This window comes from Cynoglossus semilaevis, chromosome 9 (assembly GCF_000523025.1).
Source record: "Cynoglossus semilaevis isolate Cse_v1.0 chromosome 9, Cse_v1.0, whole genome shotgun sequence".
In the NCBI taxonomy this organism is placed as follows: domain Eukaryota; kingdom Metazoa; phylum Chordata; class Actinopteri; order Pleuronectiformes; family Cynoglossidae; genus Cynoglossus; species Cynoglossus semilaevis.
In genome coordinates, this window is record NC_024315.1 from 17,150,820 (window position 1) to 17,161,901 (window position 11,082).

An 11,082-nucleotide genomic window follows, 5' to 3' on the forward strand; every position below is an offset into this window, starting at 1 on the left:
GTCCCTGACTCTTGTCTGATTTTACTCAACGAAGTGTCAACCGTAGAAGGTTCTGGTCCAAACAGAACGTCTACATGTGACCGGGCCGCTGGCGACAGATGTTACTACCACAACTGTGTGTGTGTGTGTGTACGCGTATGTGTGAGTAAAAACACGTGTGAGTGTGTGGGGCCATCACTGCGACCTTGAGGAGGTCAGGACTTTCAGTTCAGGAGAATGAAGAAGAGGATAAAAGAGGACAGAGAGCTGATGAGGGAAATTACCTCTGTAACAAGGCAGGGGGGGGGGGGGGGGGCAAGAGGAGTCTGTGGGGGAATGTGTGTGTGTGTGTGTATACCTGATACAGCTACACTTTTAGGGACACTTTCTACTAAAAGTACTGTTGGGTGGAGACATGTAATTTGGAGTTGGGGTTATGAACGTATTAATTATGTTGTCTGTGTGTGAAGTCTGTGTGTGAAGTGTGTGTGTGAAGTGTGTGTCTGTGCCGTGTGAAGTCTGTGTGTGAAGTGTGTGTCTGTGCATTTTACAAATGACTGGTGGAACCAACAGTTGAATAATAATAATAACAATAATAATAATAATCCAGATTAAGACACTGTTTTTTGTTCTTTCGTCCCTGGTGCTCCATTTCTCTCTAACTTGAGGCCATTTCTGACTGATGTCTGTTTGACTGACTTTCTACCCCTGATGACTCAGGGGTCTTTTCTGGGTTTTGCACTTTCTTCTGCCCTTCAACATTTGGAGAATATTTGAATTTGTCTTTAATTTTTGTTGCCTGTAACCTAACAGGTTAGCATTCGGCTAGATTATTAACATAATCTGTGTTACCAAAGCCTGACTGGACCAGTGGAGTGAAGCTAAGGTCACATCATCTCATTATTATGTGTCTGAATGAGTGTTGAAAGAGAATTAAAGGTAATTAAAAAAATTCAATGGCATTTCCTCCAGAAATATACATTAAAACATTTGTTTTCTTTTTCACACACACTTACCCATGCACACATCTCTCTCACTCTCTCTCACACACACACAGAGGCTAAGTCGTCACACGCAGACAATCACATCAACATCTTCCACAGTCTCATGCACACACGTTAGCTCGCCCACTTGCTGATTTCACTGAGACATCCACCAGTGTGGCGACAGTAACCGCGACAACAGGCATAAATTAGCGTCATGGCGATATGCAAAGCGAGGGGGGAACAATTAAAGCTTGACTAATGAGCTTCTGAAGAGAGAGAGCGGGAGAGAGAGAGCGACTGAGAGTGAGAGAGACTGAAGTTGAGCAGTTGTCAACTGGATTAGCCTCCAGAAAGACCACAGACCTTCTTGTTGTATTGTCCTAAAGATTTTCATTGACCAAGTGCTAACAGAAAGCGGGACACCTGGTCTGTCCCCCGCTTTGTGCTCCGAATTCTGTGGTTTCTTTTGCCCACCGTAAACTGAAACCTTGTCCCCTGATATCAGAGGTTTTAAAGTCTGTAGATGGTGACATCACCTCGGCCAGTGGCTGTTAGCAGAGCAGCTACAGTACGTACCCATGTTATCTCGGGGATCGACACATGTTCCTCTGCCTGATGACATTAAACAGACATCAAGATGTGGTCGGTTAGCATCAGACCATCAGGTTGTTACTCCAGGTATTCCTACTGTTTCATCTTGACTGACTTTACTGACGTCTACCTCTTCTCTGTTTAACCCCCAGTGGACAGAAGAGGAGTTTACACCTCACCAAGTTGTTCAGATTTTAACCAACACTGTCTTCATCTGTTCCTTCAGACATGGAAACAGTTCTACACAGTTGAATGAACACTTTGTTGGTGGAAATGTCAAACAGTGTAAAAAGCTCTGCTCACTCTCTGTTCAGCTACCTGTGCGAAAGTTCGTGTATTTTTTTATATACATTATTGATATATTGTCAAATGTGGTGACCGTTTGAGAATTTAACTTTTTGATTGAAACATCCATCCACACATCCATCATCATCATCATCATCATCATCATCATCCTCACTGCGGGTTGTGTTGAGCTCACAAACACATCAACATGCCTCCCAGTTCATTGCTTATTTATAAAAAAAACTTTACCAAAACAAGTATTAATCTTGGTACTTGCTATCGGCAAGAATACGAATGAAAATACCTGCAGTCATGTTGGTTCGTCAGGATGAGCCACTGGTCAAGAATTATATATGATATATAATAACATAATAACGATAATGATACCAAAGATTTAGAAATGTTCTAAACCAGAAGAAACTGTGAATGACACGATCAGATCACCAGGAACAGTAGTGGCCCATGATTGGCCAAATTTATAAAAACAAAAAACAAAACAGATAACCAGACAAAGTTGTCACAAACACAAACAGGACCTTGACGTTATAATCTGAGCCCTGACAATAAAGACCAGATGATGGGGAAAGGGGAGAGCCTGAGCGTCCCTGCTCATTAATTACCCTCAGAAGAAAAAAAAAAAAAAAAGAAAAAAAAAACACAAAGCGTGAAATAATGAAAGGTGTTGTGTAAACACAGCTCACATTCTAACCAGGTGGCTAACAGCCTTTTGATGAAATATTACTCAACCGTGACATCTCTGTGACAGGACACACAAGCAAAGCAGTGACGAAGCCGTTACCAGCCATAAACTCAGGCAGTGATACTGTCACAGAGCAGCAGTCGTGATATAATAAACACATATGCTCATGCTATTAGCAGTGTTCTCTACAGACACAGGAAGTATATGTGTATGTTGGTGTTTTTGACCTATCAGAACTAATAGACAGTAATTCATCAGTCAATCACAGCATGTTTACCAAAAAGAAAGGAAGTATATGATCATGTGATCATGTGGTCCGATGTATGAAACTGTATGAAATGTACTTCACTGACCAGACGACTGCACTGAAAGAAGTCAAAATGTCTGTAGTTTCTGGTGAGTCATCTTCTTCCTGTGAACACTGATGTGGAAATCATATCTAGTGGGAACTGAAAACCTGTCTGACCATAAAACCAAGAGAGAATTAATTTGTTAGTCCTGACATTGTTGTTTTTATTTATCTCTTCACTTTGTTTTGTTTTGACCCCCTCCCACCCTACAGTCAACCCTGCCTTGAGTTTTTGTCTTTCTTTTATAAGTCATTCTATTTTCTTTTTCTCCTCCCAGAACATCCGTCTCCCGTTGCTCTTCCCCGTCTGCAGTACTCCTCTGCTCACTCAGATAAATCCATCCTCCCTCCTCCTTCTATTGCTCCACATCCCACCGCCCCTTAAATCTATGAAACGCACACACACATGAACATACATGTGCAAGGACAGAGGCTCGCTCGCACACACACACACACACACACACACACAGCCCTCCAGGCAGGAGCCACAAAGGCCCCATATTAATAAATCTGCTCCTTTATTGGTGCTGAGTGTCTCTGGCTCACAGAGGGGGAGAGGGAGAGAGAGAGAGAGACAAGTGGAGAGAGAGAGAGAGAGAGAGCGATGGAGGAGGAAAAGCAGGACGGGAGCTAGAGAGATCACCAGAAAGAAGGTAGAGAAGAAGAAGAAGAAGGGAGGGAGGTGAGGGGGGGAGGTGAGGGAGGAGGAGATGATGGACTGTAGTCATATCATGAACATAAGGGAGGCAGGGTGAGGGTGAGAGAGAAAGATAAAGAGAGAAGAAGACAACATTGACAAGTACACACTCAACACACACTTGTGCTCTACTACACACACAGGCGCGCGCGCGCACACACACACGTAATTTATTGGCGATAGTACAATGGCCCTGAGCTAATGAGCAGAACCCAGAGAAGAAACACACGAGTGTGAGTTTCACTTCAGAGTGTGTGTGTGTGTGTGTTTGTTTGTTTGTTGTCCACCCACACCTCCTTTACCTCCTCCGTCCAGTGCATTATTAAGGACACCTGACACCTGCCTGAACCTCCGCAGCGTTCTCCCCCTCCCTGCCTCCGTCTCTCCCTCCCTCCCTCCCTTGCTCGCTCGCTCGCTCGCTGCCTGGGCTCAGGAAACAAACAGCCAGGGGTGGGCTCTGGGTAATGACAGCAGCTAGCTTGGCTTAGCGCTCCAATCTCAGCCATCAGTCAGCTGTGACAGATTGGGGATATGAGCAAAGGAGCCGTTTAGCTTTGGTGTTTGGTGTAGTGTGTGTGTGTGTGTGTGTGTGTGAGAGTATCGGTGTGCTCCAGGGAGGAGGGGGAGGAGAGGGAAGAGGAGGAGGAGTCGGGGGGGTTAGCGAGGGCTATCAGTGTTGCAGTTGTAGTGTTGCAGAGGCATCAATTCCTTCTTGACAGGCCATTTTCCAACTCCTTCTTAGCCCTGGTTTGTTGCTGAGGCAACTACCGCCATTTTACCTTCTCCACTTTCACCTCTGGAGGATTTTTAACAAAAACAACAATTCAGACTCTTCCCTCAGTCAAGTTTCAGTGATGTGTGAAAAGACCCCGCAGCGTTCTCCTGAAGGGAGAACTCTTGAAAGAAGTTCCTCTTAGATCTGGATGCAGCGTAAAATCAAATGTGACACGGTGTCTATTTATAGAAACTGAGGTTGAACTACAACTACAACAACAACATTACATGTGACACACTTCAAATGAACCATTAGTCTTCAACAACGTTCACCAGGAAACAACACCAGTGTGTTTTTTTTTATTGCCAAGGTTAAAAGGTTGAGTGTTCTAACACAACAGCTGACCTTTAACCTTTTAGCTGAGGTTTGACCTTGGAAATAATCCCTGACAAAAATCCACAAGTGTTCAGTGTTCATTACACTTGAACTGTACCAGCTGAACGACATTCACACCGACACCAACACCAACACCAACACCACAATGACAGCTTCAGAGTGACCTTTGACACCTTCTCTTACCTGTCCGTGAGGCTGCATGGCGCTGTAGGGTATGTTCTGGTTCAACACCTTCTGCTTCATCAGCAACATCCTCTTCTGCTCCTCGCTCAGGTGGGCCGTCTGTCCGGGGATCGGGCCCTGAGTCTGACCTGGTCCCGTCACCTGACCTCCGCCTCCTCCTCCGCCACCCCCCATGTAGGGAGGCATCATGGGATTCTTGACCTGATTGTTTCCTGCCATGGGCGGAGTCATCCTCTGGCCTATGTGATCCACTGGGCCACTGCCGCTGAAGTGGCTCAGTGGTTTGGTGTTGTTGTAGGACAACATGGCGGCAGTTTGCTGCTGCTGTTTGGACAGAGAGCTCTGGTTCATGCTGTTTGACTGCTGCTGTCCCATCATGCCCATGTGGTTGTGAGGGAGGTAGTTGCTCATGGGGGCTTTGGGCCCATTGTTGGGGGCCATTCCAGCCACTAGAGGGCCCTGTGGTGTGTTAAAGGCTTGCGGTGGGTACATCATAGGGCTGTTGGGTTTGTCTTGGTTAAAGGGACCAGAGTTGTATGGACTAGTGGGAGCGCCTGCAGGGGACCAGTTGGCTGCTTGTTGCTGCTGCTGCTGCTTCTGCTGCAGCAGTTTTGCTCGTTGCTGAGCCATTGCCTTCAGCTGCTCTGCTGGAGAAAGTTCTGGCGTCACTGCTCCCACAGACTGACCTCCAGGGGCAACACCGGCCGCCCCCGTTCCGGTTCCTGACTGACCGACCCCTGGTCCAGGGTTCATCATGTATCCATTCCCAGGCCTGGAGACTGTTTGTGTCTGGGCCTGGGTCGGCGTCTGAGGGGAACGGGCCACACAGTTGTGTAACGGTGAACCTGATGCCATGGCCACGGCTGGAGACTGCTGCAGAGGCTGCTGTGGAGGAGTTCCATTGGCAGTGGTGGCAAACTGTGGTCCAGAAGACGATGGTCGAACCTGCGGAAAGTCAGAACACGTCATTTCGCTCTTTTGTCAGACGTGTAGACACTTGTTGAATGGATAAGGGCGTGCTAGTCTGAAACATCTAAAAGTGCCACTTGTTGGACTATAAATAAGTAAAACGCACATTTAAAAAAATTAAATGACTTCGAAAAGAGAAAAGAAGTGTTAGATGGCATCACATTTAAACTTGGCTAAAACAAATAGCTGCGCGAATGATAAAAAACATTTGTCACTAAAAAAAAGTTAAACTTAATTATTAATATTTGAAAGTCAGAAAAAAAATAAGAATAATAAACAAAACAAATAAATACATACATTGCTGAATAAATATATGTAGGTTTCCAAAAGAAAAACCATAGTTAGTCATAACAACAATGAAATAGTAAAAAGAAAATCAATATGAAAAATAATCAAATAAATAAAATAATAAACAAATAGTTTAACAAATTAAAAAAAAAACTTAGCAAAACACCAGATGGAGCCATGGGTTTGCCAATTTAGTTTAGAAAAAGGCTCAAAGTGAGCAAAATATAAAAGGAGCCAAAGGATAATTTGAACAATTGAAGCTAAATTAGCAACTCGTTGTTACACAATGATGTAAGGGAATTCTCAGGATAATCATCAACTGTTTTCAGACTTCAATAAAGTGGTGATGAATCAGTGGTGAGTTACGCTGACCACAGGAGCTTACAGCCACCAAAAAAAAAAACTGTTCACGAGCTGTGGTTAGCCCTCGAGCCAGAAGTTGAAAAGCCCTGACAGAATGGGAGGAACTAAACCTAAATTCACTCTGCAAGAGAAAAGAGGTGGGAACATTCAAGAATATTCTAATCAACACCTCTGCAGTGTTTTAATTAGCACAGTGTTAAAGTTTTGGAGCCTTAGTGTCAGTGCAGAGACCTGAAGATGATGAGGACCAAAAACCAAAGAGTGGAAACAAGTTCAACCATCTAAGAGTTCCTGGGATACACGGAGAAATCACAGTGTCGCTGTCACATTAACAGTCATATTTTTAACTGGGTTCATATAAGACTTTGTTTCCACTTCAACCTGAGCCAAGAATGTGGACTAAACATAACTCTTCTTTACATCCATTAAGTTTTAAGGGAACATACTAATACTGAAAATAAACCAGCGTTAGAAGTAGACGAGAAGAGGTTTGATTTCCAGTACTGACCTGTGGAGAGCCAATTGGCACCTGTGGACCTCCCTGCGGAGGCTGAGGAGGTGGAGGAGGCAGGGCTGCTGTTGACGGTGCTCCTCCTCCTCCTCCGGGTGTCGTGGTATTCCCGGCTGCTTCCTGTGGACCCGGCGTCTGATTGTTTGCCGGTCTGCTGAACTCCGTCTCCTTCTTGTCCTCAAAGTCCTCGTTGAAGAGGTCGTGCATATCGTCCTCCGGCACCGTGTTGGCAAGCTCGTCGATCAGCTCCTGCCACTCCTGGTCATTGAGGTTGATGTCAGAGAAAAGTTTGTTCTGATTGGACAGGGATTGGGGATCAGATGACTCCATCCCACCGCCATCATCCAGAGGCTCCTGTTTCAGGTCTTTAAGGATGCTGAAGGTGTCCTCCAGGTCGAGTGAGCCGTTCAGCTTCATGTCTGGAAGATGGCTACCACCGTTCTTCCCGAGCTCGTCTGAAGCTCGGCTCACATGGTTGCCGTTGCCGTTGGTAGTGTTGTTACCGGTAGAAGTGTTGGGCCCGCCCAGTAAAGGCTTAATGTCCATTTGATGATGCAGAGGAGAGATGGGCGGAACACTGTTACTGGTGTTGTTGGAGAGACCTGTTAGTGAGTCCAAACCAACCGAGCCTTCCTTTCGTACCCGTTTGGTGGTGGGCGAGTAGCTGCCTCCATCACAGAGGCCGTTCTGCTCTCCATTCAGAGGCGATCGTGCGCTGTCTAGTTTCCTCTTTACTGTCTCCTGAAGCTGAAACCAAGAAAAAAAAATCAAAGTTAGAAAAAATTAGGATTAAGAAAACTTTTCCAAGATCCTCAGGGTGAAAACAACAGAAACAACACAAGATACCGATCAATAAGCCGACAGGCTGCTTCCTCTCCACGTGACTGTCTGAGTGGACGAGAGGTGAGCTGACATCCAAATACAACCAAAACAAATCCATTCTTTCTTCATCAGTTTGTCGCCATCTACATGTTCTGTATCTGACCAGATGCAGACATGAAGGGACGAGACATGAGAAGTCCAACAGGACGGAGAGCTGAGGAGCCGTCCTGCTGAGACAGACTCAGGGTGCGATCTTTCCTTCACCAGGAGCCTCAACCAATGGGCAGAAGAAACGTCTGGTGTAACTCTGACACCACAATCTGTCCACAGCCTAAACATCTCTGCTCCTGTCTTGGCACAGACCACGTAACAACAGGGTGCTAGTGCAAACAGGCTGCTACTTACTGTAATCACTATCATAGAGCTGCATAGAAGAAGCAAACACAAACGGCAATATATGACATGGAAAAAGATATTTTATTTTTAAAAAAGAAGAGAAAAAGAAATGATGGGAAGGAAAAAACACTGGGTTTGTAGGAAATGCAGGTTGGAAATGTATCAGGAGTAAAGTGAGGCTGTCAGAATTCACAACAACAACAACAACAACAACTGGGAAGTTCCGTGAAATGAATCAGATTAAAATGTCAACATTTAAACACGTGGGCTTCAACCTCAGGGTAGCGGCCCTGCTTGTGTCAAAGCAGCCTGACTCAGATCGGGACAGTCAGTGAGTTTATGACTGGACAAACTAAAACACTGGAGGTCTGTCTGAAACTTGGTAATCCTAATTTTACCACTCGGGCTAATTTAAAACTGTAATGAAGTCAAGATAAGAAATAGTTTCTGCCATTAAAATGACAGACAAAAAAAAAGTCAACCCCCCCCCCCAAAAAAAAACAAACAATACCTGGCTATTAATTAATCAATTAATTAATTTTCTTCTTCGCTGTTTTGTTATGAATCATGAGCGTGTTATTAAAATCTGATATAAAAGCACACATTTACTCATTGTACATGACACATTGTACACACACTGTAGAACTTAATCATTTCATGCCAAAACGTGCGTGCGACTTAATTAAAGATAAATATAATAAAACAGCACAAAGACAACGCACTTCTTTCTGTTGAACTCTTTTTCACGCTCAAATTCCCACAATCCAACCCTGTGTGGTGTGTACAGAAAAGATCCATGTTTCAAACAGCACGGTGTGACTGAGAAACTGATTTTTACGGCTGGGGAAGTCTCACACACACACACACACACACACACAAATGCTGATGCATTTTCTGTTTGTGAAAACAGGACAAAGTTGCTTCAGACTCTGAGGTTCTGATGTTCTTCTGAGAGAATGTGAGAAAGACGTGAACGACGTGCACAAAACTTAGATTTAGTTTATATATTTTTCTTTAAAAAAAACATGAATAGAAAAATGTACAACATTCGTACAGTAATAAAGGTGAATGAGGTCGACTTGACAGGAGTGTTTCCCAACCCTGGTAAAAATTCAGCCCCAAACTGTCACGGAGCCAAGCATCAGTGGGACTCACAAAATGATGTATTAACTTTTAAAAATGTTTGTGTTAATTAAGAGATTTGTCATCAGTGTTTTTATAAACTCTGTGTCTATTCTAATACATCTGTTAGAAGATGAAGCTCTCCTCTTCTGCTGGAATGTCGTTAGATTCATGATCAACATCAGCTAAATGACAAAAAGAGCAGGGACGGAGAGGAATCATCTGTCTGTGACGCACTGACAACTCAAAGTGTAGTAGTATTTCATAATTCAGTTTTTATTTTCCTAAATACATAAACATGTGTCCTGATATGTTTAGACTGGACTTCAAACAAAACACAGGCCTCGGTACAAAGTCAACAAAGGCATCTGCTGTTCCACCAGCATAACCAACAGATGACAGTGACATCACAGGGTCACATGATCAGTCACTACAGGACCTGTGTGTTAGTCTCACTGCAAGAACTCCTCGGTCTTCACTCACACAGATCCATTCATTCTCAATAGATTTTCAGAGTTGGGTGGTTGACCTGGTCAGGGTCAAGGTCAAGGTCAGGGTCAGGGTCAGGGTCAAGGTCAGAGATCTAGTTCTTTTCAAAGTCCTGTTTCTGAAAAAACAGGTTTTTGGTGAGGTGGTGTTACGTCTGAAAACATTTAACATTTTTATATATATGTGTGTGTGTGTGTGTGTGTGTGTGGTCCTGCAATTTAAATAATTCAGCTCTACTGTATGCAGGCGTTTTTCTTTTCATGTATGCGCATGCCTGTGTGTGCCTGAGTGTGTGTGTGTGTGTGTGTGTGTGTGTGTTACAGGCTTTCCCTAAATGCCAGTGACTCATGTTGATAATAACAGACTCGCCTTTCAAAGCCCACCTATAAAAACTCCCATAATTATCCAGGTGGTGTGAACTGCAGCACACTCCCACACATGCACAACGTGTGTGTGTGTGTGTGTGCGCGCACACTTATGAAAAATCATTAGCAGTTTAACCTCTGATAGAATCCTGAACACAGACAGGAGACAGAAACCAAAGGAGAAAAGAAAGAATCTGCCAACAGAGCAGCGGTAACAAAGCCGCGGCCTGTGGCCCCGCTGTCTGCTCACAACTGTGTGAGTCTGTGTGAGTGTCTGTGTGAGTCTACTGACTCTGTGTGTGTCCGCGTGAGTGTGTGTGAGTCACAGCCTCGGGCGACGTGACACAATGAATGACAACAGAAAGTGCGCCTCCAACAAAATGCATTTGTGTTAACTACAACTAATTGGTCTTTTGTTCCTTGCAGCACAACCACCAACCTAATTACACCTGTGAATTACAGTAATATACCTGTCAGCCAGTGGAAAAACAAAGCCCACAATATTTTCATTTGTTTGACGATCACCCTACTAAAGGGCTTTGAAGTGATCGGAAATGAGAGGAAGGAGCCTTTGTGAGGGAAGGACTCGGAGAGGCAGAGTCGGAGACAAAGAACTGTGAAGGAGTTTTATGTGGCGTGTGGAGAGCGGAGGAGAAAAAAAGGAGCATCGGAGAAAAGAGGGGATGAGAGGATGTAAAAGGCACAGACAAAGAGACGACTGCTCGTTTCCTTTCCTCGACTCTTCCTCTGTGTGTACTTTCTGACACAAACACCTGCTGACTGCTCCTCTGTCTGCTCCCACCTCAGAGAGGGAGAAATTACACAGGGGGGAGAGAGAGAGAGGGGGGGGGAGACAAAGGGAAAAAAAAGAGGGGG

At 44.5% G+C, this 11,082-nt stretch overlaps 1 protein-coding gene across 1 annotated transcript in view; it reads right to left on the minus strand.

Annotated features, from left to right (window-relative positions):
• The window catches only part of maml3 (mastermind-like transcriptional coactivator 3), an 89,492-nt gene that overhangs the window by 38,437 nt on the left and 39,973 nt on the right, over positions 1–11,082 (minus strand). Inside the window, exons 2-3 of the mRNA XM_008317701.3 lie at positions 7,010–7,759; positions 4,882–5,826 (exon numbers count right to left, since the gene is read on the minus strand). Of these exons, the coding sequence (XP_008315923.1) occupies positions 4,882–5,826; positions 7,010–7,759 (1,695 nt within the window). The remainder of the gene's footprint in view (positions 1–4,881; positions 5,827–7,009; positions 7,760–11,082) is intronic.